Source organism: Trachurus trachurus, assembly GCF_905171665.1.
Source record: "Trachurus trachurus genome assembly, chromosome: 23".
Classification (NCBI taxonomy): domain Eukaryota; kingdom Metazoa; phylum Chordata; class Actinopteri; order Carangiformes; family Carangidae; genus Trachurus; species Trachurus trachurus.
The window spans coordinates 4,533,014-4,560,805 of record NC_139912.1 but is presented as its reverse complement, the minus strand read 5'-3'; the positions used below and the strand labels follow the sequence as shown (position 1 = coordinate 4,560,805).

The 27,792-nt window shown below is 41.8% G+C and overlaps 1 protein-coding gene across 2 annotated transcripts; it reads right to left on the bottom strand.

Moving 5' to 3' along the window:
* Nucleotides 1-109: 109 nt before the first annotated feature.
* On the bottom strand, nucleotides 110-27,792 carry upf2 (UPF2 regulator of nonsense mediated mRNA decay). 2 transcript variants are annotated; one of them, XM_083999575.1, is made up of 21 exons: nucleotides 27,752-27,792; nucleotides 26,196-26,567; nucleotides 24,203-24,982; nucleotides 22,899-23,059; nucleotides 20,440-20,631; nucleotides 20,159-20,308; nucleotides 19,963-20,066; nucleotides 19,128-19,213; nucleotides 18,077-18,185; nucleotides 17,853-17,966; nucleotides 17,103-17,219; nucleotides 15,902-16,291; nucleotides 14,313-14,588; nucleotides 13,099-13,282; nucleotides 9,986-10,137; nucleotides 8,698-8,802; nucleotides 8,187-8,285; nucleotides 7,922-8,095; nucleotides 4,643-4,784; nucleotides 3,779-3,899; nucleotides 110-1,227 (listed from the first exon to the last, which is right to left on the bottom strand). In XM_083999575.1, the coding sequence occupies exons 1-21, from the start codon at nucleotides 27,781-27,783 to the stop codon at nucleotides 1,218-1,220; spliced, it is 3,870 nt and encodes a 1,289-aa protein (XP_083855701.1). In that variant the 5' UTR covers nucleotides 27,784-27,792; the 3' UTR covers nucleotides 110-1,217. The 2 variants fall into 2 exon arrangements, with proteins under 2 accessions (XP_083855701.1, XP_083855702.1); XM_083999576.1 differs by lacking the exon at nucleotides 110-1,227 and having other exon boundaries at nucleotides 3,672-3,899.

Here is a 27,792-nt window from a genome sequence, read left to right as displayed (position 1 = left end):
TACCTTCCTTAGATCATCGGAGGCCAATTAAATCAGTAGAAACAGATAATTACAGATCAATTAAGTTGAGTGGAGATGCCTCGTTAGCTGCTGTCGAGAAGGTTTTAAATGACAGTAAAACAATTATCATTCACATGTGTCACAAACCAGCTGCTGCAATGATTGGTTGGTCGATCAATAAGGTGTTTTCCGACAGAAAATTGATTAATTTTCCTGGACTGGACTTTAAATCGGGAAAAGACGACGATCAGAAACATGATTTGCTGCTGTTTTTATATTTTCCAAGCATAAAATTCCCATAATTCCCTGTTTGCAGCTTCTCGATGTGAATTTTTTTTGCTTTATCTGTCAAAAAAATTGCATTTTTTTAGTCAAATAAGAAGATTTAAACAATAATCTGATGATTAATTAAGAAAAGAAGCTGCAGATCGATCACTGCTCCCAACCATCGGCCATTTTTTCACCTTTTCAGCCTTATGTGTGTGTGTTTGTATGTGTGTGAAACGTCGTCGTCCTCCTCTGCATCACTGGGCGAACGGTCCTTGAACGCACCACCTCAAGTGTTAAAATCCTCCTTGTCGTCCCGTCGTTCGTCTGCGCTGTCGCTTCGTGTTCCCGAGTCCAAAAAAACAAAACAAAAAACAAAACAAAACAAAAAGGAACTACTGAGAAATAAAAATCTGGATCTTAAACTAGTCTCGTTTAAACATTTTCACCCACTCGCAGGTTCGAACTCCTAAATACGAGTCACTGTTTTCCTCCAGCAGTGGCGGCGGTAATGGCGGCCTCTTTCCTGTCCGTGTTTGCCGCCGCCGGCCGCTCAGGTGTTCATCATCAGTCTTCAGTCTCTGTGATTGGTCCAGACTGTTGTTCTGTTCTGTTGTTGTTGTTGTGTGTGGTTTTTTTTGTTTATTGTTGTCATCTCAGGCAACAGACAAAAAAGAAAAGAGAGCCATCATCTGTCTGACCTTTGACCTCTGACCCCCCCCCCGCCGCCTCTTCTCTCCCTCAGGGGGGGCGTGGCCTGGTCTGGAGGACTCGATCCCTGTGTTGTAGAGCGGTTTCTCCTCTCTCCTCTCCTCTCCTTTCCTCTCCTCTCCGGTCCTCTCTTTCTCTCTCTCTTTATACTCGCTCACTCGCTCTCTCTCTCTTGCTTTTTCATTTGCTCTCTTGCTCGCTCGCTCTCTTGCTCGCTCAGCCCGGGGCCCAGACTCCAATCAGCGTCTCCTAGGGGACAGAGCAGGACAATGACTGTAGCAACAGCAATAAAAGTAAAGTAGGTAAAAAAGTCTTGTTTTCATTGTTCATTATTCATATTTTTTTTTTTATCTTCACCACATACTATATTACCAACTTAAAAAGGGATAGTTCAATAATTTGGCAAATTGGCCCATTGCCATAATCGTTATAGTCATAGCAGTAGGTTCGTTACCTTTAATTGTCGGTGCAAGGTGTTTTTAGAACGGCGGAGCAGAGTTGTAAGCTGCCAAGAGGCTAATGGGATTTCTTGGTTTCCCTCATCAAACTCATCAAATACACAATCCAACAACTCCACAACGCTCTGGTGGACAAGTTGTGACCTGCACATTCACCACGCTATGAGATAATAACACAACGTTACCACACAGAGTTGTTTTAGAGGGAAATACAGAGACTGCTTGCTGAAAAACTGTCCCTGAAGGCAACGTGCATCAGCGGTTTTGCATGAATTTCCCTCTAAAACAACTCTGTCTGGTAACGTTCTGTTATTATCTCATAGCGTGGTGAATGTGCAGGTCACAACTTGTCCACCAGAGCGTTGTGGAGTTGTTGGATTGTGTATTTGATGAGTTTGATGAGGGAAACCAAGAAATCCCATGAGCCTCCGTAGCGTAGCTCTGAGCAGCTCACGGCTCTGCTCCACCGTTCTAAAAAATAGTTTGCACCGACAATTAAAGGTAACAAACGTACTGCTACGACTATAGGGATTATGGCAAAATGTTGAACTATCCCTTTAATGTTATAATGTCATTAAAACTCATATACTTGCTTTTTTAGTCAGAAATGACTTTAATTTCTTCACTTATTTTTTTACTGTAAATGTGTTGTAAATTATATTTCAATTCTATTTTATCTATTTCATCATCTATGTGTTTTTTTTATATTTGCTGATGTTATGATACCCTTTTAAATATAAAATATATATCTATGCATCTTGGTATCAAATACCAATAATATGTGGATAATTAAAACAAAATTGCAGCAGAAAAAGAGAAAATCAATTCAAAACTGTGGTTTTTGTGTTTCAATGCATTTCAGCCTCTAATCAGACTCCAACATTTTCATTCCACTGATCAATAACTCCCATCATTGCCTCATGTGATGTATCTGTTGTCTTCACTTCAAAAACATATTGATTTTTGCTTTAAAATCAGTTTGACACAAATCTACCTGTGCTGATATTCTGTATTTTTCTTTCTGTTAATATTAGATTAAAAAAAGATTTAAAAAAAATCATAAAAACATAAAAGTGTTTGTCTTTATTGACACTTTCTGATTTCAGCACCACGACTTTGTCTCTTTTCTTTTTGTGTGTGTTGATTTTCTTTCTGAATTAAAAATATTAAAAGCTTAACAACATCCCAGAACATTAAAGCAGATATCAGCTTCACGGCCGTTTCGGCTAATGCTGCGTTCAAGGCAGGCTTTTGAAACCGTAAGTTACAGCTTCAAGTCACAACTACGACTTGGTAGCGTTCCAGGTAACCCGTAGCTCGTGTTTTTACCATCCTGTTGTCTGTGAAAGTTCCCTATAACGGCCACTCGTAACTTCCGACCCGTGAACTCGTACCAGATCGAACTGGTATGACTTCACAGGAAGGAAAAACACAAAGTACGAGTTTCTTTGAACGCACCATGAGTTAGCAGCCCCCGCCCTTGTCAGGCATCAATTGGTCCTCGTGCTACGTCACCACATTCACGCGCATCCCTTGGCTGCACACACAGCCCTTCATGCCGTTCTCTCTCCTCATTGGATAACACTTGTATCCCACAAGGAAAATTTTCTCCTCGGGTTACAGCAGAGCAGAGTGACGGAGAGACTCGTGTTTAGGCTGAAATACTTCATGTAAGTGATTGCTGACGGAAAATAGGACTATTTAGGACTTATATTAACAAAAACATTCCACTGATATCTGCTTTAACAACCCACTATAAACTAAATTAATTTAAATACATTTGTGGCAAATATGAACAAATCTGAAGATAAAACCAAAGTAAAAAAAAAAAAAAGATTCTCATGTGATTCAATGTGTTTGTATCTGAGAAATCCCAGCGGGCTTGAACGCCACACACGTTATGATGTTGTTCCAACAAAGACACACAAGCTGCTGTTTCTGTTCAAGCATAAACTTCAATGAATCTTTATTTACACGTGTTTCCACAACAAATAAACGATCTCACTCAAACCTGGAAAATCAGAATCAGTGTAAAGTGAAAATCTAAAAAACAGGAAGTCGTCGTCCAAACCTCCTTTTTCTCTTATTTCTATGCCTAACTCTCTGAATCTGAAGAAAACAAACTCTACTCGGTCTCATATCTCTGGTTTCTCTCCTGCTTGTCTTTCCTCTCTCGTCTCTCTTGTTTGTCTCGCTTCTCCTGCCTTTCATTTCTCGCCATTTTCTCTCTGTTCAAGGAAACGCTGCCGAGGAGGGAGGGAGGGAGGAGGGAGGAGGGGGAGGGGTCAGTGCAGGTTGAGTTGAGGTAACGAGTCCTAACTCTACACACACACAGGCCTCACCTTCCTCCGGTCTTGAAGATGAGGTCGGCGTTGGGAGCTCCTTTCGGGTGCTGGTAACGCGGCCGACGCTCTCGGTTGGTGTTGGCCGGAGCCGGACGCTGAGCGAGCGACTGCATCATCTCTGTAACACAAACACACACACACACACACACACACACACAGAGTTAAAGGGATTTCATTTTAGCTCTAAACTCTGTAAATATATCACTTTATCCACATTTCAAACATGTTTAGGCGAGAAAGTAGCCGTTTAGATCAGCAGTGTGTCGTTAATTTGTCTAAATACCAGCTGTTCACAATTTTGTTTCGGACGAATTTGGCGCTACTAAAGCTAGCCGTTGTGACCAACGCACTTCCGGTTACTTTCACAAAATAAAACACCCGTTGCCCTTTACATACAGAAAACCATGACGATAGAATTTGTGCTTTTACTTTGAAACAGGAAGCTAACCTACCCTCGATGTAGCTAGCTTGAACCAAAATAAACCATCTTTGCTTGAACCCTCCGTTTTGACCGATCTTGTCCCGTTAGCGGCATTTGACCGCTCAAGATGCCTTACCGGAGAGTTTTGTCAGCTCTGAGACGAAGATCGGTCCGTTTAGAGTTGCTGAAGAGTTTCTCTGATGACTTTAGGTGGAGGCAGGCTAACACTACCCATACACTTCCAGTGTTTGAGCTAAGCTAATTACGGGCGATACGGCTCTATCTCCCTTGTTACTGCACGCACAGTCGAAAGGATGGTGTCTATCTGCTGGGCATGGACTCGGGAGTGAGGCAAGACACGAAAAATAAAATGTTGGCGTATCCCTTTAAAGACATGTGTGTGTATTGTTGTGTTTTCATCAGCCGTCATGCTGCGTTACCTTGGTAATCCTCCTGCTCCTGCCGCTCGTTGATGTCCAGCGTGAGCTTCTTCATCCTCATGCGCTCCTCCTGCTCCGCCTGCTGCTGGTTGAAGTGGTTCGCCGCCAGGTGTGACGACAGCGGCACGTTCAGGATCTTGTACTGTTGGCGAGAAACACACACACACACACACGGGTTAACAGTGATGTATGAAAGATGGAGGACGAGTTACAAACACTCACACTGGTCTGTAGTTGATGCTTTTGTTTTGAAGGTCTGATCCATAAGGAGGAGGAACACTTGACAAGCCATTAGGGGTTTTTATTTTGTTTTTTTTTTGTTGTTGTTCTACTCTTTAATATGCTGCTTTATTTTTATTTGTTTCATGTGCTAATAAATAATAAAAAAATAAATTAAAAAAGAAGATTTATCAGTGGTTTTAAGAACCAAAAAAACATCTCAGTGTAGTTTTCCATCTCCTCTCTCAGCTTCTCTCTGGAGCTCTAGTAACAACAGGTCGGTGTGAGCCAATCAGAAGAGAGGAGGAAGAGGAGACTCTGAGCCTCTCTTCTGATTGGCTGACTGTTTTCTGAGTCAATCAATCATCAAAAAATAAAAATTGAGCAGATTTCAGAATAAAACACTCAGAGAAATCTTGTTGTTGGATGTTTGGATCCAGGAGGGGCGGGGCTTTGTTGTGACATCACAAAGTGACAGGAAGTCCTGACAGCTGGGTGGAGCTTTAATAGAAACATCTACCTATTTTTTTTTTTCTTTTTCTATCCCACAGTCTTCAAAACTGAAAAACGATGCATTTACTGTCACGGGAATCCAGGAAAACTTGTTAATATTCATATTTGAGGCGTCAACCAGAGGTTTTTTTTTCTTATAAAAACAAACTGGTGAGTTTCTGTGTCATGTACATCCCACACAAGAGGAAGCAACGACACCAAACACACAAACACATACGTAATATACACACTCATAGACACACACACATACTGTAGGTATACAGAGGATGCTTTGATTCGCTGCTGCTGTAAATCAGTGTGTTGTGTGTTTACAGAGAGAAGTCGTTTCCCATCCACACACCTCACCGATGCACCGACAAAGATTTTTCTGTCTCAGCTCTGAGCTTCACAGAACTGAAGCTGTGTCGACTCGACTCGACGCTCCGTTAAAGCCCGAGAGCTGCAGCAGGAAGACGGACACACCCTGCAGCAGCACAACCAGCCTCTGCCCTCAAACCACACATTCCACCGCTGCAGCCTAAACACACACACACACACACACACACACACACACACACACACACGCTTTCCTTCCTATGCCTGCGAGGACCCTCGTTGGCAGCGTGCCCCCTCCTCTCTGGCTGCTACACACCAGACCAGAGACCACAGGCGTGAGGACGAATCCTCTGAACCTCCTCCGTAAAAAAAAAGAAACAAACGATTCGAGAAACTCATGTAAGCAAACATAGGTTAAGAAAAAAAATAAATTATAATATGGAGGACGATCCATAAGAAGAACAACAGCTTTTTAATAATTACTACGACTGCATAATTATCTCAAAGATAATATAACCAAAACCAAGTGCAAAATCCAAATCGCTTCTTCTTTTGATAGAGATAAAAATGTGTCTCAGCACCAGGACAACAAATCAAATCCTCCAGCCATCAAGGAAACATGTTTGTTTGGGAAAAGATCCAACAAAAATTTCTAGATTAAACTTTGAGTGAAAATTAAAATGCAAAAAATGTAATAATTTTGACTCAAATTGCTAAAAATAATTGCAACATCCTTTTTGGCACATCTTTACTACTAATACTACTACTAATAATAATGAGGGAATAAATGGCAGAATGAAAAATCATGATGTTGCTGCTCTGTCGCTGCTCTGGATGTGAATATAACAAACTAATTCACAAAAATCAACTTTAAAGATGAACTATGTGTGCGATCTATTCTCCTCTGTGTTGCTAACCTTCCTCTCAGCCATGTGCATTTGTTTACGTAACGTTATGTAACATATATACGATGTTACAACGTGTATATCTGTGTAGTCTTAACTGTCATAAACAAAAAGATTACGAAGGTTACGAAGTGCGTTAGAGCTGGGACACCGGGGCAGCGGCCAGGTACTACACTACACTACCACACCAAGTTACAAGTCATGTAGTTAACTATCACAATTACTCTGTAACTTTTTAATTAAGGTAAAAATCCTCTTTAAAATGTGACGATATGTCGACGTCATGCTCCAAACTGTTCACCGCAGCTTTAAAACCAGAAAAATAAACCTTCAAACGTCTCTCTGAAGCAGCGACCACCGACCTCAGTCCAAACTGAGGTCCTCATAATGACGCTTTAAAACTGAAACTGGTCCTCACAAGTATGAAATACACACACACATACACACGGAGTCGAGTCAATATTATTCCTGGGCTCAGTCAGTCGGAGTGTGAGTGAGTTTCAGAAACAGTGAAAGTGAATCACTCTCTCACTCCTCTGCTGCTGCTGTGTTTTCTCTCACTCATCTACAACACTGAGCTCAAACCTGAAGCTGCAGCTGAGTGGATTTTATTTATGGACGTTAGTTTGTGACGCTGCAACACCTCTGGGTCCCTGAGCTCCTCCACAGGACACAAAAACTACGCTCCTGGAGGTTAAAGGGATAGTTCACCCAAGATTGAAATTGCACTCATTATCTACTCCCCCTCATGTGGACTAAGGGCTGGGAGAAGTTTCAGAGTCCTCCGTGGCTTCTCTGAGTTACAGGGGGTCTCGGCGTAGCAGTGCATGTCCATATAACGGTTGCAAATGGATACCAACTGTCTTCGTAACAAAAAGACACACCAAAAAACATCCAAATAGCTCCATGCTGCTCGTATGTAATGTCTGTCTTGTATTGAAGCCCCGAAATGCGAAATTGTCCCGAAAAAAAATTAAATAAGTCTCTATTTCAAGCTTGTTTTGTAGCGGAAGCTTCTCGAAGCTCCTCTTCCCGCATTTTGGGGCTTTAGGGACATTACATACGAGCAGCATGGAGGTATTTGGATGTTTTTTGGTGTGTCTTTTTGTTACGAAGACAGTTGGTATCCATTTGCAACCGTTATATAGACATGCACTGCTACGCCGAGACCCCCTGTAACTCAGAGAAGCCACGGAGGACTCTGAAACTTCTCCCAACCCTTAGTCGACATGAGGGGGAGGAGATAATGAGTGCAATTTCAATCTTGGGTGAACTATCCCTTTCAAAACCTGCTGCTGCTGCTGCACCCTGTTTACACTTCACTCACCTGCTGCTTGTTTCCTTTGCGCGTCAGCATGACGAACTGCATGGTGTCGGAGATGTCGGTGTCGCCCTCGCCGATGCACGACGGCCCCGAGCCGCCCTTCTTCAGCTGACTCTTCAGCTGCAGCGGGATGGCCACGTCCAGCTGGTGCACCTTCACCGTCTCGCCGCTGCGCTGCTGCAGGGACAAGGAAAGACTCACGCTGTCAGACTCTTGCAGAGACACTCTTTTTAAAAAACGTGGGGGATGTGCGGTGGTCGTACTGTACCTGCAGGTTCTCCAGCATCATCTTGTCCAGAGCCTGGATGAAGTCCTCGTCCTCGGCACACGCCACGTGCTTCAGTCCTCCGCCACGGATCGTCACCTCCTGCAACAATTAGTTAATTAATTAACAGAAAGCTCTGTCTAATGATAAAACCTGTCTTTTCTTTCAGCTACATTTAATCTGCTCCTCTTCAAACTGCAGGGATTCAGAAAGAAACGCTCGTTGATGTCCCGCACTTGCTTATACTGTCTTTATGTACTTGAATTTTATTTTATTTTTTGTCTTTAAGATGTTTGAAATAAACAGAATAATAATAAATTACAAAAGGAAAGTCTCTTGCTGTGAAGGTTTAGGGCGTTATTATGATTGTAACAGTCAACATTCATCATCTTTGCTCATGTAATGGTGATTATGGTGTTTTTTAATTTGTGGACATCGACTCCTTCATATAATATAATATAATATAATATAATATAATATAATTTTATATTATATAGGACATGTTCCCTCTTACATTGTTCTCCTCATCGGTCTCGTTCTCTTTATTGGAGTCGGTCAGGTAGTCGGTGTTCTCCTCTTCCTCCTCCTCCCGCTCCTCCTCCTCGTTCTCAGACCCGTCCTGTTGGGAAGAACATAAATAAAATAACTTATTGTAAATACAGCAAATACATTTCATAAATATAATACTTTAGTAATCTCTATTGACCTGATCACAGAGGTTATGCAGCACTTGTACCTTGTTGTGTTGGTATGAACTGACCTCAGGTCAGAGGTGCAGTTGCTCCTTTCAAAGGAAATTATTCATCTTTTCATTAACTTCCTGTTGAACTGTCACTGAGATCCAGTCAACAGATAAAAATGTTCCCCAACAGGCTCCACTGATACCTGCCTGTTGTTATCTGAAATCTGATGATATCTGCACCAGAGCTGTGACTAGCTACTATTTTTTTTATTATCAATTCATCTAGAAAATGATCATAGATATAAAAGGAAGGTGTAAAATCTTCACATTTAAGAAGCTAGAAGCTGCAAATGTTTGATATTTCTGGACTTAGATGATCATTCTATTATCAAAACTGTTTCCAAATCATTTTGATTGACAAATACTGTAGGAACCAGGAACATTTCGGGGAATACCCTCCCTCTCCCCGGCGCTTCGGCCCGACACGGTTGTTTGTGTTTCTCTACATCTGAAGACCAGAGCGACTTCCTGGTCGGCCTGATTGGACGGCTTCTTGTTCCTTGTTTTCCATCATGCATTATCAAAACAATACGTTTTAGAAGAAATCTTTTGTTCTTGTACCGTATGTGTAGTTTAAAGACCAGTAGGTGACGTTTACTTTAGTAACGACTTGCATAACCTCCCCGTGGAAACGCAGACAATGAACGGGCTGAAAGAAACTTTTAGTTCCTGAAACTTTTGGTGGAAAAGCTTCTAAAATTAAAAAAGACAGATCTTCAGACTAAACATATACAGTATAAACTTCCTGAGACCAGATTTACACATATCAAAATGTAATTTTTAATTTAACGATTTTTGTTTTTAAAAATCCCGTTGTTGAGAACGACTGAAAACTGAAACAATATTCATATATTTTCATCCAATTTTCATCACATCACATGTTTTTTGATTGTATCTGTTCGCACAATGAGTTTCTGTCAACAGAGGTTTTTCTCCGGCCGGACGAGAACATCGAGGAAGCACGACATCATTTACACGGTCAGTTGCCAACAGCAGCGTTGTGTTGTGTAGTGTTGTGTTGTATGAGTTGTGTGTGTTGTGTTTTTTTTTCTGGACTCACATCCTCCTCCTGCTCGTTCATCTCGCTCTCGTTGCCCGACTGCTCCTCCGTCTCGGCTCCGCCCTCTTCGTCGTCGTCATCCTCGTCCTCGTCGAGCCCCTCGCCCTCGCTCATGGCGCTGCTGGAGCGGCCGTCCTTCTCCATGGCCAGACCTCGGGTTGGGTGGAAGATATAAACACCAGGGTCATTATTACATCTCACACACACACACGGTTATTATTAGAGATTACAGTGAGACACTTGCGGCCACAGATAGAAATAGGAAGATACACAAATTAAAGGGATAGTTCAACATTTTGGCAAATTGGCCCATTGCCATAATCCCTATAGTCATAGCAGTAGGTTCGTTACCTTTAATTGTCGGTGCAAGCTATTTTTAGAACGGCGGAGCAGAGCCGTGAGCTGCTCAGAGCTACGCTACGGAGGCTAAAGGAATTTCTTCCTAGAGGTTTCCCTCATCAAACTCATCAAATACACAATCCAACAACTCCAAAACGCTCTGGTGGACAAGTTGTGACCTGCACATTCACCACGCTATGAGATAATAACACAACGTTACCAGACAGAGTTGTTTTAGAGGGAAATACAGAGACTGCTTGCTGAAAAACTGTCCCTGAAGGCATCGCGCATCAGCGGTTTTTCATGAATTTACCTCTAAAACAACTCTGTCTCGTAACGTTCTGTTATTATCTCATAGCGTGGTGAATGTGCAGCTCACAACTTGTCCACGACAGCGTTTTGGAGTTGTTAGGTTGTGTATTTGATGAGTTTGATGAGGGAAACCAAGAAAGGCTCTGCTCCGGCATTCTAAAAATAGCTTACACCAACAATTAAAGGTAACGAACCTACTGCTATGACTATAGGGATTATGGCAATGGGCCAATTTGCCAAAATGTTGAACTATCCCTTTAATTTCTGCCTCATGAGTCAGACTCGGAGACACGCGGCCGCGGTGACGGAGAGAAAATGCAGCGGGGCCTGAAGTGGACGATCAGGTCCTGAGGAATGTTTGATCCTGGTTCAACTATGAAGAGTTCAACAAAGGAACCAGTGTGAAACCAGAGAGAGAGAGAGAGAGAGAGAGGCCTCCGATCGCTCATCAATCACTCTCTCTACACACACACACACACACACACACACACACACACACACACACACACACACACACACACACACACACACACACACACACACACACACACACACACACACACACACACACACACAGTGCATTTTTGAGGTTATTGTCTATGAGTCTTTCCAGATTCTGCTGCTTTATACTTTATTTATCTATTTATAACAGCTATAATAATCACTTATTACCTTGAAGAATTACATCTTCACACAAAAAACTGAGGAGAAGGCGCTGATAAAATAAAATTTATACCGGTAACGTGTTGTTAAAGATTAACCTGTTGTGACCTGTGACCTCCAACACTAACAGCCCACTTGACCTGTTTGTAGTTTAAACTTCTTAAAAGGGCAAAAGGCTCAAAGAGTGAAAGTAAAATCTACAAACTGAACGGTCCCTCAGATGTATCTCGAGGTCGTAAACCCTCAGTTTGGATGAATCTACATGATTTTATATGAAGAAATTAAAACCTCCAGCAGCTAAAATCAGCAAAAAGTCGCTCACATGTTGTTGCATTAGTATATTTATATATAAAAAAAACACTAATTAAGATACTTTAGAGCTCTTAGGTCTCCAATGATACTTAAGCTTCAACTATATTTTAATGTAACTGTAATGATAATTATGGAATGAATTAGACAGGCCTTCTCACTGTCTAATTTTAAAACTCTTCTTAAAACGCACCTCTTTTCTTTGGCTTTTCAAGCGACGTAGGTTGTTGATTTTTTTTATCTTTAGTATTTTTGCCTTTTTAGTATGTTTTATGGTTTTTATTTTACTGTACAGCACTTTGGAAACCTTTGTGTTAATTTAAATGTGCTTTATAAATAAAACGGATTGGATAACGTCCTGCAGCAGCGGTCCATGTCTCTGTGTCTCGGTGTCTCTGTGTCTCGGTGTCTCGGTGTCGGAGGGTGGAGCCTCTGTTTACATATTTCTCTGCACATTCCAGGTGATGTGAACACCTTGAAACTGTTCAACAAAGACGAAGCTTTGAAGAAAAAACACCTGCGACACAAACGCTTCCTGCTTCATCCTTCACCCACTCTGCTCCCTCGCTCTCTCTCTCTCTCTCTTTGTGTCTCTGCGTTCACAGGAATTCATTTTACATTCAGCAGCAGAAAACAGAAACTATTAAAGGAACAAAATAAATACAGGTTCAAACTTCTTCACTGCCTGGACTCTGAAACGTTTTCATATCTAGATGTTTATTCACAGAGATCGGAGCCGGTGATCACACCGATCATTATCTCTGTGTCTCATCATACTGTATCTGTGTTCAGATCAGAGATTTCTTAACTCTAAATCTAACCCTCAACAGGTTTAAGTGAGAAGAAACAGGTGTTTTAAAGGTCGCATTTCACATATCAACACCGTGTCATTGAATATGTGCATGAAGTATGACTGCAGCTCCTTTGCTCTTCTATAAAATGTTCAATTTAGTGGCTGAAAATGACCAAAAATTGTCAAACCAGGAGCTCATCATTCAAAAATATCAAGTTTAGGAACAAATAAATCAACAGAAAATCCAAAAATCTATCTGTATTAGTGTAAATGTGATTAAACAATCAATTATTTCCCCATCAGTGGATGTTATGTCACTGCCTTCTGAAACGAAGCCTATAATGAATTCTGCATTCATTTTAATTCACAATTATCATTCCTAAACCCTCTTCATTGTCTGTCTCTATGTGTGTGTGTCCCTGTGTGTGTGTGTGTGTGTGTGTGTGTGTGTGTGTGTGTGTGTGTGTGTGTGTGTGTGTTTAGATGAGCTGAACCTGTCCGACAGACGAGGCCTAGTGAGGAGTGATGCAGCGCTGCCGGTCGTCCTCCCACACACGGAGGAATGCTGCTCCGCCGGAGAGACCGGACGCTGCCGCACATGTGCTAATTACGTGGTGCCGGATATATACGGTATACGGACGTACGACGCTACAGATTCAGAAGCCGCCGTGTCACCGTGTCACCGTGTCACGCTTACCGAGCTTGACGAGCACCTCCCTCTCCAGGTCGGTGACCTGCTTGGTGGCCTCGTCCAGCGAGCAGCTGAGCCGCATCTTGGGCCGCAGCAGCTCCAACGTGTCGCTGATCATGTAGTCGATGTCGATGGGGAACGGGTGATCCTTGGTCCACACGTCCACGCTCTTCTTCCACCAGATGTAGCGCTGCACACACACACACACACACACACGACAGCAGTTTTTAGGCTTGCTTTTAACTGAATTTCCTTTCATTTTTATTATTATTATGATTTTTTATTTTAATTAATATTAGTTTTATTTATTTTATTTCATTATTTGTTCATTTGAATCCTGGAATTGATCAATCCAATCCACTTTATGTACAGTATACAGCACATTTTCAAAACATAAAAGTTTACCAAGTGATTTGCATACAAGACATAGAGCCCAAAATAGTAAGAAGACATAATGCGGATTTAAAATAAAGATAAAAATAATAATAATTTAAAAAGAATAAAACGAATGACTTATAACTTATAATACGTGTTCCTTTCTTAAAAAACAAAACAAGCAAAAAACACTTACATTAGATGAAATGCCATAATAATGAATTGGTTTACAGTCACAATATACAAATCAAAATCCCAAAACTATTCTTTTTATATAATTCCCCTACTTTTTGCTCATACATCCTCTTAAACTAAAAAATAATTGTACAGTGTTTACCCGCTTTATTATTTTACTCACTCACTGTTTTATAATTACTTATTTATTGTCTTATTAGTTTACTGATCTTATCATTATCATTCTATGTTTTAGCATGTTTTTATTTAATTTAGTTATGTGCATATTTATTTCTCCTACTGCTTTTACTCCTTTTATTTGTTTTATTCTGTTCTCCTCCTACTCTTTCTGTTTCGAGATCTATTTATTCTCTTTTACACCTTATGAACCTTTTTAATAGTGCCTTCTTTTAAATATTCCACTTTTACTTTCATGCAGTATGTGGGTGAGAGGGATAGGGTGTTTTTATTACGGAAAGCACCTTTGTGTTGTATTATAACTGTATGAAAAGTGCTATAGAAATAATGTTTGATTGATTGAATTGACATCATGTTATTGATTCTCTCGGCTTTTATCTGAGAACAAAGTCCCTACAAGATTCGACAAGTTTACAAAAACCCAAAATCATATATTACGGGACAGAATCGTGGTGCGTGGAGCTGCGACGCACCTGGAAGTAGATGAGGAAACAGTCGAGCTTCCTCTTGCTGGAGCCGCGGTCGAAGTACTGGCCGCAGGTGTCGAGCAGCGTGCAGACCATGCGCAGGCGGAACAGGTGCTCCGGCGGGTCGAGGGGGCTCGGGCTGCCGTCCTGGTTCACGCCGAACGAGATGAAGGAGAAGAGCGTGCGGAAGATGACGGCCGACTCCACCATGCGGTAGTTGTAGAGCTCGCCCAGGAACTTGGCGCTGCTGATGCGGCGCTGGTTGAACTTGGGCTGGTTGACCTGGCAACAGGGAGAGGGAAACGGACAAACAAATTAGAAATAATGACATCGCTATAGTTCATCTGTGGTTTTTGAGATGCTTTTCAACTTTATCAAAAGTAAATCTAACACCAGCTTCCACCAAGCAACCAAGCTGCAGAAAATAATGGCGGCACATGCCATCACGTCATTAACATAACATCCTATTAGACATTGGTATTTAATTGTCTTAATAATGGATGAGTGGGTTGATACTGTATATGAGCTGTGACCTTTCTGACTCTAAACCATTCGTGCCATTAGTGTAACGATGAACCTCCCTCTGGGTATTCCTGAAATGTTGTAGTCGCATCTTTGATCTTTGACAAATAAAAATCCAATCGACCTGAATTAAACATTTGTGCAAAATGTGAAGGAATCCCCTCACTTGTCACTCAGACATCACGTTCACAAGAATGAAACAGACAGGAAACAGGACGTCTTTTGATAATATTTCGATTAATTATTCAGCTCTATACTGAAGTAAAAGTAGCTGCAAAAACTCCCTGATACATGTTTAAAGGGATAGTTCAACATTTTGGCAAATTGGCCCATTGCCATAATCCCTATAGTCATAGCAGTAGGTTCGTTACCTTTAATTGTCGGTGCAAGCTATTTTTAGAACGGCGGAGCAGAGCCGTGAGCTGCTCAGAGCTACGCTACGGAGGCTCATGGGATTTCTTGGTTTCCCTCATCAAACTCAACAAATACACAATCCAACAACTCCACAACGCTCTGGTGGACAAGTTGTGACCTGCACATTCACCACGCTATGAGATAATAACACAACGTTACCAGACAGAGTTGTTTTAGAGGGAAATACAGAGACTGATGATGAAAAACTGTCCCTGAAGGCAACGCGCATCAGCGGTTTTGCATGAATTTCCCTCTAAAACAACTCTGTGTGGTAACGTTCTATCGAACTATCCCTTTGAGTTCTGCAATCAAAATCCTAACTAAAGACATGAAAGTATTAGCAGTAAATGAACTTATGTTGCAACGGACTGAGTTACATAACTGTGACCTTCAGAGTTTCTAACACTTCACATGTTGTTGATGCTCTGCTGTCAGACGATGTCGAGGTTGTGAACTGTGAACGTGTCGTCTTATCTGTTCCTGCAGAAACAACAGCACTTCAAGCTGCTGTCAGGACCGTCAGTCAAGACAACCGCAGGGCTTTGTTCTGTCTTCCTGTCCTTCATTTCGCTGTGCGTTACCTCACCACCGATACATAAACAACTGCTCTCTTCTTCTTTCAGAATCGTTACATCATCGTCGTTGTCATTGTATCTCACCTCCATGCCGAGCCGGATGTCCTCCAGCACGCCGTCCACCACGTGGATGCCCACGTCCTCCTGGTAGGCCACCAGGCCGGCCAGCAGGTTGGCGACGCAGTGGATGCTGTTGTACTTGACGTTCCAGATGTTGACCATGCAGCAGATGAGGTAGCTCTTCACCTCGGGGTCCTGCCACGGCAGCTTGCGCATCTGCCTCAGCACCTTCTCCGTGGTGACCTTGGACAGGTCCTTGTACAGCAGCTTGCGGATGTACTCCTGCAGCGGCGGGCGCTTCTTCTTCACCGTCTTCTCCATGGGCGGCGGGTTGCAGTAGTAGTAGGCGTTCTCCACCATCGTCACGTAGCGCGCGTCCAGGTGCTGCGCCTGCTTCTTACGCATCATCTGCTCCTGTAGCGGGAAGATCGGACAAAAGGTGGTGAAAAAAATAAATTATTGATTTTATTAAATTTCCAAGAATATACATCATACGTTTTAACTTAGGACTTACTAGGACTGATGACGTGTGACTAATGTTGACAAATGATGATTTTATTGTGTTAATTTTTTAAAGCTCCAAAGCTGCATCTTTGCAACTCTGCAACTCAAACTATGGACATTTATTTGCACACTGACCCAAAAAGTAAAGCAAAAGTTATTCATTAGTCTTCATCCATAAAGTTTTAGCTTGAGGACTGATGACGTGTGACAAATGATGATTTTATTGTCGTGTTTTTAAAGCTCCAAAGCTGCTTCTTTGTTCTGTAGGAAAAAACTCAAATATCGACATTTATTTGCAAGTGCGGACATTTGTTTTTTTGGGGGTTTTTTTGACTGTGAAAGACTGGCGCAAAAAGTAAAGCAAAAGTTAAAAAATGTATTTGGAAGTTACAAAAAGAACTACAAAATACTGAAGGTACTTTGAGCTCCAAGTCAGTAAAAGAGAAGTTAAGTAATTTAGTAGCTGACTGTTTTTTAATGGAGCAATACATTTGTGGTGTATTTTGGGTTACTGTTACTGTCAAATGGAAAATAAATAATCTTTAATAATCGAATCGAATCGGGGAAATCGGATCGATTAACCACCCCTACAAAATATCAGCTGTTTGAATCAGATTACAACTTCATGATGTATCAATTTCTGTCCAAATTATCCTGGTTATCGACACAGAAATAAAAAACGTAGGAGTTTAAATGAGTGATGATGATGTTGTTCACTGACCAGCAGGACGCTGGTGCGCAGGTGGGACTCTGGGGATCTGAACAGGAAGCGTCCGCAGGTCTCCAGCAGCGTGCACGCCATCTCGATGTGGTGATGGGTGAAGTCAGACAGCAGCATCTGTCGGGGCGCACACACACACACACACACACACACACACACACACACACACACACACACACACACACACACACACACACACACACACACACACACACACACACACACACACACACACACACACACACACACACACACACACACACACACACACACACACACACACACACACACACACACACACACAGCTATTATTTTTTACATCACCTTAGATTTTCTCTCTCTCTTTTCTAATTGTTTTATGTTGTTCTTCACATTACTGTAAATTAAATTCATGTTGAATGTTTATCTTTATAAATGTATGTTGAATGTTTATCTTGAATTTTCACACAAAATTGATTTTCTTTCTTTCTCTCTCTTTTTAATTGTTTTATGTTGCTTTTTTCATTAGTGTAAATTACATTTATGTTGAATGTTTGTCTTTAGGAGGACCACTTGACAAGCCCTTATTAGGGTTTTTTTTTGTTTCTCTTGCACATTTGCTTTATCTACTGTATACTTTGCATGTTCCACTTTTTAATATGTTGTTTTATATATCTCTTATGTGCTAATAAAATACAATACAATACAATACAATAGGTTGTAACGTTCACATCGATCAGCTCAGAGATAACGAGGTCTCAGACTCTTCACCTTGAGACAGTGCAGCGTGTCCGTCTTTGAGAACATCTTGAACTTGGCCAGTTCCCCGATGAATCTGACTGTCTTGTTTTTGGTCTCGATGTTGATCTGGTCCTTCTTCCGGATCTAAAAGCAAAAAAAACAACAAAAAAAACACGTAAAAATCATCAATAAAATGAAACGTTTTCATTCATAATATTGTGATAAAAGTGCGCCGACGATGGAGAGGAACCTACGTGGAACCTGAAGTCTCCCTTCAGCATGGAGCAAAGGTCCTCGGCCACGTCCGACATGCAGGGGTGGAGAGTTGCCACCAGGCGAGAGTAGAAGGGCAGCAGATCCAACCTGAGAGAGGAGGAAGAGGCAGAGCTCAGCTGACCTGCAGACTAGAGGTTAAGACGACAGCGCCACCTGCTGCTGTTGGAAGGAAACAGTCTGTGTTTCTCTCCTTGAACGGAAACCAAACCAACTTAACGCACACGCTCAACAGATTGGCTCACACTGCAGGTTCCCAATATTAACACTGAACTCGGAAAGACCAGTTTCTCTTACTGTTGCACCTACAACCTGGAACACTCTGCAAGATCATCTGAAACTTACCTACCACACTTTTATCAATAGGACAATTTAAATCTATAATTACACTTTATTTCACCTCTAACTGCTCCTACTTTTAACTACACTTTTGTTTCAATTACGTTTTAAATGTTTTGTGTTCTGTCCTTTTATGTTTTGTGTTTCATCTCGGCTATATTGTAAATGAGGTTACTCCTCAATATATCTCCGAGCTTAAATAAAGGTTATGAATGAAACATATGGTATCCAGTGCTCTTATTCCTCTGTGCAAAATAATCACTAGAGGAGCAAATGTGTATTAATCCACCACTAAAAATAGTCCTGAACAAATGCACTGTTTCCTGCTGGTTCTTCATAGGTAGCATCCAGCTGTTTTGGGAAAATATTGAGCCTTTATTAAAAAGAAAAATGAAATTACATGTATGTGAGGTGTTTTTAATGGTTTTTGACTCGTAGCAGGAGTCAGTTTTCTAGGTCTATTCACCTACTAAATGTTCTTGCAACACTGTTTTCCTGCTGTTTGGTGTTGGACAAATGATAATAGTGAATTTATTTTGGAAGAAATGAGCAGAAAACTCAAACAAAACAGCCGTTTTATCCATTGTTAATATCTAAGATGAGCTAAATCTGTTTAGATCTAAAGACCAAAGTTTTCTCTATATTCCCGCTCAGCATATAAATAATACTTTGCACATCATTAACTAGTTTTACCTCTGCCTGGGGACGGTGAAGAGAGCACGCACGAGCTTCCTCCTGTTGGACTTGGTGTTCATGTTCATGCAGAAGTCCATGGCGGCCTGCAGGAGTCAACACAGTGTGTGAGCTGCTTTTACTCGTTTAAAACACTGCGTTACATGTAAGAGGAGGAAATATGGATAAAATAGTTTCACAAAATCATTTTGTTTGATCAATTTGTTTGAATCATCATCTTTGACTAGAGATGTCACTATTACTTGTTTTCAAATTCCACAATTATTTTAATCGTAAACATTTCTCAATACCGTCACTTTCCAAGGTATTTAAATGTGTAAAAAAAAAAGAAGAAAAAAGAGGCTTAAACATTCAGTATAGATGACAAATAATCACTGAAATAATCCAAACATTTTCCCTGGGGGATTAATAATTGGTCCTTTATTAATACACTGCTCAAAAAAATAAAGGGAACACTTATATAACACATCTTAGATCTCAATTAATGAAATATTGCAGTTTAAAATCGTTATTCAATATATAGTAGAGTGTGTTGAGAACGAAATAACATAAAAATGATCAATGTAAATCAAAATTATCATCCCAGGTTGATTTCACACAGGTGTGATATACTTGGAGTTACAATGTGTTGTTTAAGTGTTCCCTTTATTTTTTTGAGCAGTAGATACTTAAAATATTTTGTGTATATGATTAGAAATGTAAATAAATTTTCATTATAATTGATTTTTACACCTTCATAGTGTTGTGAAATTAATTAATTAATGCATAATAATGGTAATACCGTGATTATTTCTCTGACAATAATCTTTTTGACCATGTTAAACCTTCTCCTCACCTTGTCGATGAGGTCTCTGTTGACACAGTTGGGAAGCTGCTGGATGAAGGCGTCGACGATCAGCTTCAGGTGCGACCCGGTGTTGGCCTCCTCGTCCTCTTGTTCTACACACACACACACAAAAACTTATGAGAAATCCTCTTTTTACTGAAGCTTTGTTTTGTTTGTCTCTTCTGGACTGAAACGTTTACAGTACCTTGCTCGTCCAGCAGTTTCTTGGCCAGCTCTTCGTTTTCCGCCTCGTCCGCTCCCTCCAGCTCCAGAGGTTCATCGGCGATGTCGAGCGCCTCCAGCTCCAGCTCCAGCTCCTCCGTGGTGCTGGCCGCCTCCTTCGCCTCCTTCCCATCTGAAGCAGCAGCAGCAGCAGCAGCAAACAGTCAGTTTAAATAAAACTGAGTGAATGAATCTTGAATGAATGAATCCCTCTCCCTCTCTCTTTCTTTCATCTGTCTGCCTCTGTGTGAGTCACGGACTTACCTTTGGCGTCGTCCTTGTCTTTGCCCTGGCCGCTCTTCTCGTTGTCCTTGAAGAGGATGGCGGGGACGAAGGCCTTCAGGTCCACCAGGTTCTCGTAGAAGTTGCGAGCGTCTTCGTCCTCCCAGATCCCTCCCTCCAGGTCGTACTCTCCGGGCTTCCCGGGGGTGAAGATGTCGATGCCGGGGCCGTGCTCTAAAGACGAGCACAGAGAGAAAGATATGACACACACATTCACCTCACTAGAGTTGTTACTTAAAGGTGTTCAGAAATGGCCATTTGTCACGCTGAGTTTCCACGAGTTGCCGCACGAGTTTACCCGAGTAAGGAAAACGAATTTGATTGGTCGTTATTAGGGGTGGGAGAAAAAATCGATTCACATAAATATCGCGATCGACCTTTTTTGACGATTTTTAAATCGATTTTCTTTTTCAAAAATCGATTTTTTTTAGGAATTTTTTAAAATATTGTGCAATGTGCATTTGTTAGTCTTTTTTTTTACATACAGAGAGTACAGGTTTTGAAAAGGGTTTAAGTTCACTTTATAATGGAGTATGTTCATTTATAGGCTCCTACAGTATTTGTGTGCAGATAAATGTTATTAAAAATGCTAAAGACTAAAAATCGAGAGAATCGGCAATATCGTAGAATCGCAATTTAAATCGAATCGCCTTCCAAAAAAATCGTAGAAGAATCGAATCGGGAGAAAAGCATATCGTCCCAGCCCTAGTCGTTAACAAGCGGGCGGGATATTCAATGCTTGGGGCGAGACCGAGCTCGGTGTGTGTGTGTATCAGATGTTTGATTGACGGATGACGGATCCAATATCAGTGGCTGATGAATCGTGAGCAGCGTGACGCGTAATCCGTGCTCCTGCATTATCCAATGCGGGGAAAAAATACCACACTTTCATCCCGGATTTACTCGAAAATAGAATTTTGCACAGCGTTTGGGCTCCATCGTCTGAAAGATGAGTTATTACACTAATGTTAGGACCCACAGTGGGCTCAAATTCAATTTTCTTTTCTGTACAGCTTTAACTACAGTGGCATCATGCAAAAGTTTAGACACCCCTGGTCCAAAAGTCTGTTAATGTGCAACAGAAATGATCTCCAGAAGGCATAACGTTAAACATTAAACATGCTTTTTCAATATTTTTAAATCAATACCAGTGAATTATTTTTGTTTTCTACAGTTTAAGAGTGAAAAAGCTAAACAAAGCAGCAGCCTGCAAAAGAATGGGAAACCCAGGAGACTTGAGCTCTCAGATAACTTTGACCAAGGTATCAGACAAGATATTTACTATTTACACACTGTGATAGTTTCTAAATTGAATGTGATAGTTACTAGCTACTAACTATGCAGGGTGGCCAAAACTTTTCCTTTTTCTGTCATTTTGAGAATGTTAAAGATGAAAACAAATATATATATTGTTTAAAATGTAAAGGGAATGTGTCATCTGTAACTTTATGCCTTTTTCACATCAACACAAATTTGGACCAGGGGTGCAGAAACTTTTGCATGATGCCACTGTATCATTATAATTCTGGATACAGAGCAAAACATACGGCCTGCACACCAGAAGTAGCTCCAAACTTATTTTATTATCACTTCATGTGGCGTTTCGGGTACACAGCCAGTCTTCACATGTGTCTGAAGAAGGGTTGTGTACCCGAAACGCCACATGAGGTGATAATAAAACAAGCTTTGGGGCTACTTCTGGTGTGCAGACCTTATAGGGATAGTTCACCCAAAATTGAAATTTCACTCATTATCTACTCCCCCTCATGTGGACTAAGGGCTGGGAGAAGTTTCAGAGTCCTCCGTGGCTTCTCTGAGTTACAGGGGGTCTCGGCGTAGCAGTGCATGTCCATATAACGGTTGCAAATGGATACCAACTGTCTTCGTAACAAAAAGACACACCAAATAACATCCAAATACCTCCATGCTGCTCGTATGTAATGTCCGTCTTGTATTGAAGCCCCAACATGAGAAATTGTCCCGGAAAAAATTAAACAAGTCTATATTTCAAGCTTGTTTGTAGCGGAAGCTCCTCTTCCCAGTTCGTCCAAATTTGACGAACCGGGAAGAGGAGCTTCGAGAAGCTTCCGCTACAAAACAAGCTTGAAATATAGACTTATTTAATTTTTTTGGAGGTATTTGGATGTTTTTTGGTGTGTCTTTTTGTTACGAAGACAGTTGGTATCCATTTGCAACCGTTATATGGACATGCACTGCTACGCCGAGACCCCCTGTAACTCAGAGAAGCCACGGAGGACTCTGAAACTTCTCCCAGCCCTTATATTAGTCCACATGAGGGTGAGTAGATAGGTAATGAGTGCAATTTCAATTTTGGGTGAACTATCCCTTTATGTTTTGCTATTTTGCTACATTTTTTTTGTCTGGCACCCAGTTGTTATAAATATTTTTGGGGGATGTGCGTGCTGCTGATGGATACACACCCTCCTGCACGGTCTTGTCCTGAGGCAGGTCGGGCATGTTTTCATCCAGCAGGTCGGCCAGTGACTGAGTGTTGGCCAACAGCTTCTGGTAGGAGGTGGCGAACTCCTCATACTGCTTGTGTCTGTCCTCGCTCAGCTCTCCTTTGGAATGTAGGATTCGTCTGAAAAAGGAGGAGGAAGGTCGAGGAGCAAGGTCGAATCATCAAGTGAGCAGAAACAAAAAAGTGACAAAGGAGCAGTGCAGTTGGAAACTTTCCATGGGAATAAATCCAGAATTTACAAAATTGTAGGTTGGCCCTTAACAGTTAATTTAACCCTTCTGTCGTCCTTCAGGGTCAAATTGACCCAATCTGTTCCCTTCCTCCATCCTTCCATCTTTCCTTCCTTCCTCTCTCCCTTCCTTCTTTCCACAAATCCCTTTTCCCTTCCTTCTTTCCTCCCTTCTTCATTCCTTCTTCTTCCTTCCTTGAATGAATCTGTTCCCTCCCTCCATCTTTCTTTCTTTCCTTCTTTCCACAATCATTTTTCCCTTCCTTCCTTCTTTCTTTCTTCTTCCTTCCTTGAACGAATCTGTTCCCTTCCTTCCTTCCTTCCCTTCGTCCTTACTTCTTCCTTCCTTTTTGACCCAATTGATCCAATCTGTTCCCTCCCTCCTTCTATCTTTCATTCCCTTTTCCCTTCCTTCTTTCCTCCCATCTTTCCCTTTGTCCTTCCTTCCTTCCTTCTTTCTTTCCCTTTGTCTTTCCTTCCTTCCTTCCTCTCTCCCTTCCTTCTTTCCACAAATCCCTTTTCCCTTCCTTCTATCCTCCCTTCTTTCCCTTCTTCATTCCTTCTTCTTCCTTCCTTGAACGCATCTGTTCCCTCCCTCCATCTTTCTTTCTTTCCTTCTTTCCACAATCCTTTTTCCCTTCCTTCCTTCCTTCGTTCCTTCTTATTCCTTCCTTGAACGAATCTGTTCCTTCCCATCCTTCATTCCCTTCGTCCTCACTTCTTCCTTCCTTTTTGACCCAATCGATCCAATCTGTTCCATTCCTCCTTCTATCTTTCATTCCTTTTTCCCTTCCTTCTTTCCTCCCATCTTTCCCTTTGTCCTTCCTTCCTTCCTTCCTTGACCCAGTTGTTTTGTTGTTGTATTGCATGGATGTCTGCTTATGACAAAACAAAATATTTAATACATTTATGTTTGTATATGATACAGTTTGTTTAAATTACCCCCAAGTTCCAGTTCATTCCCATAAATTCCCAATAATTCCCATCATTTCCATGGAAAGCAACTCTACTGGAGAGGGAAGGATGACACTCACCTGTTCTGCCTCTCGATGTTCTGCAGCTCCCTGTGGTCCTTCTTCAGGTGTTTGGTGAGGGAGGTGAAGTATTCCCGGAGGAGGTTCTGGAAGGGCTGCTGCTTCTCCGTGCTGATGATCTCGCTCGGCGGGAACGTCAGGCCGAACTTGTCGGCGGCCAGCTTCACCTTGCGCGGCATCAGCCCGGCGATGTCGTCCCCGCAGTGCTTGCAGAAGCTGATGACCACCGACACGTGCGTGTGCGTGTCGCGGTCGGCGCTGATGATGTTCTTCAGCTGCTCGTAGATGAGCGACAGTCCCTCTTTGTCCGTGAAGAGGCCGACGATGGTGAGCTCGGCGATGAAGCGGAGGTCCGTGCGCAGCTTGCTGACGTTGGGCGCCTTGTCCTCCTTCCTCGCCTCGAAGTGCTTCTTCCACGCCTGCAGCAGCAGCGGCGCGAACTCGGTGTAGCGCTGGTGGAAGAGCGAGCACAGGTGCACGGCGCAGCCCACGTCGGAGATCTTCAGCTTGGCCTCCACCACGGAGCTCACCGCCTCGCCGATGTACTTGCTGAGGTTGAGCGAGGAGAAGTCGTGGGAGAGCGAGTCGCGCTGCTGCTCGGTGAGCGTGCGCAGCTTCTTGACGAAGGCCGTGTTCTTCTTGAGGCTGGAGTCGAGGCGGCTGAAGAAGGCCTCCTCGGGCCGACCCTCGTGGGCGTTCTGGTTCTTGACGCGGAGCTCCTTCCTGCAGTGGTGGCGCTCCCAGGCCTCCTGGTGCAGCTGATGACCCTCCTCCTTCTCCCTGCAGAAATTAAGGGAAAAAATATATAAATATAGACAGCTCTGGAAAAAATAAAGAGACCACTCCAAAATGTTCTTAATAAATCAGCTTCTCTACATGTGGCAGCCATCGATTCCAGTGTCTATTGAACTCCAACACAAGCACACCTCACTCTACTGAGCTGATCACCTGAACCAAATCATATTTAATGATGAAGAAAGATACTGTTGCGATTAAAAATTGGGATTATTCCACCAATTTTGATTGCAAAACTCTTCCAAAGTTTAAAAAGTAGTGTTGTGTTGTTTTAAAATGAATATGAACTTGTTTTCTTTGCATTATACAAGCTCTGAAAACACCAGAATTCTTTTGTTATTTTGACCTGTTGCCATTTTCTGCAAATAAATGCTCTAAATGACAATATTTTTATTTCCAATTTGGGAGAAATTTTGTCAGTAGGTTATAGAATGAGACAAATGTATAGTAAAACCAGAGGAACTAATCATTTTTAAGTGGATTTTTTCCAGAGCTGTATATATGATGAAAGCAAAACATATGTGTTTGTTGGTTGCTTTGATTATCAACAAAAATCCCAGGGAAGGGAGGAAAAGAGTAAGGGGGAGCGGGAAAAGGGGGGGAAAGGGAAGGGAAATAAAGGAAAAGAGGGGGAAAATAACTAAAGGTTTGTTCTGTTTTAATTATTTAACTCTCTTTGATTGGCTGCTGATGTTTTTTTTATTTGTTTTTTTTTACTTTTTCTCTTGTTTTATTCTTTCTTTTTTCTCTCTCTCTCAATTCTTTTACTTTTTTAGCTGCTGTGTTGCAGTGTTAGGACGTTCCTGTCTTGTTCTGTGTCATGTCTTTATGTTTGTCACTTGTATTGCACAATAAATAAATACATAAAAATCCCAGGAAAGGGATGAAAAGAGAAAGGGGGAGCGGGACAAGGGGACAAGGGGAAGGAGAAAGGGAAGGGAAATTAAGGAAAAGGGGGGGGGGGGGGATAAAGGTTTGTTCTGTTTTAATTATTTAACTCTCTTTTGTTAGTTTGGTTCTTTCTTTTTTTTTTTCTCTCTCTCAATTCATTTACTTTTTTGGCTGCTGTGTTGCGGTGTAAGGTCCTTCCTGTCTTGTGCTGTGTCATGTCTTTATGTTTGTCACTTGTATTGCACAATAAATAAAATAAAATAAAAATCCCAGGATCCAGAGTTACCAAGACAACACCATCACTTACTTCAGGAGCGCTGCCTCCTCCTCCCGTTGCCTCTTGGCCTCCTCTTCCTGAAGCTTCCTCTCCTCCTCCTCCTGCAGCCTCTTCTCCTCCTCCTCTTTCTTCTTCTGCTCCTCCTCTGCTTTCTGTTTTTCCTCCTCCTTCTTCCTCCGCTCCTTCTCCTCTTTCTTCTTTTTCTCCTCCTCCAGGCGCTTCCTCTTCTCCTCCTTGCCGCTGTCTTTTTTGCCGCTCATTTTGGCCTCTTGGTCTTTCGGTTTGTCCCGAGCCGACGCCGGCCGCCTCTCGCCATCTCTGTCCTTCTCTTTTTCCTTGTTACTGAAGGTGCAAACGTCTTTTTCATCCATGTTTATTGAGCGCTTGCGTTCAGCAGGCATACTGAGGAAAGACAACAACAAAAATTATTTTTTTGAAGACAAACCTCCGACTGTTGCACTGTTCACTGTTTACGTTTAAGTTATGTACATTTCAATCGAGGAAAAAAAAAGAGGGGAGCTGGTATTTTACATCCTCTTATTGAAATGGGTGTGTTTACTGCTCTGTAAGATGAAAGTTTACTTTGACCATTGAATGTGGCTTAGTGGAAACTAAACAAAGGAATTACTTATATATTGTTTTATTGTCCTTTGTTCTGGGAACATAGTTTTGCACTCAGGTGATGGGTACGTGTGATTCACAAAGACAGACACAATTAAATTAGCCTCTTTCTTAAAGAATCAATGGGAGCTGGGGAAGACAACCTTGTATCAATGGGTGATTGATAATCAATGAATGGGTTCATTCATGTGGCTGTTTGCATTTTCTTTTCTTGCCTTGACATAAGTGACAGGATTAGTAAAGTCAGCCGAAAAGAAACTGCTGTATTGTCAAAGCTTGTATAACGGTGTGTTTAAACTCTCATGACACTGAAATAATATTCTTACATTATTGAGATTCGTTTTCATTTCTGTTGACTGGTGGTGGGAGCAAAAAAATCCGGGAAAATAAAGCTAAAAACTTGTTTAAAATGATATTTATGTCACGCCAGAGGCTAATTACATGTCTGAGGAAAAGGTGATTTAAATAGCGGATAAAATAAAGAACAAATTAATCAGTTTTCCACATTACATCCAGCAGTTTAAATCCACCTGTCACACACCCACGCAAACAGCGTCGCTGCACACAGACACCGCTCGTTAGCAACCTAGCCTAGCCTAGCCTAGCTGTGCAGTTTTAGCACGGTAACGTCAACGGCCTTTAACGTTAATCATTTTAAAGACAATTTAACTTTAACACGAAGAGAATGTGATCCGTTTGAAAATCCCGTTGAGATTATTTAACGTTTCCATCGCGTAAACGCACATTCGCGACGAAAACACAGTTAGCATCGTCGCAGCTAACGCCTTTAGCATGAATGGATGCGCTAAATAAAACCAATGTAAACAAACGTTTTAGCAGCGTTTAACCGGCAGCTAGCGTGGCCAAAATCACCGTGGGGTGAAGTTAAAATAACGTAGACTATAAATCCTTGCGTGGCAATGCGCAATGTCGTGTAAATGTGACAGTAAAATGGAAATATTTACCTGCTAACTTTAGCAAAACAAACATCGGTCATTAGCGTTGG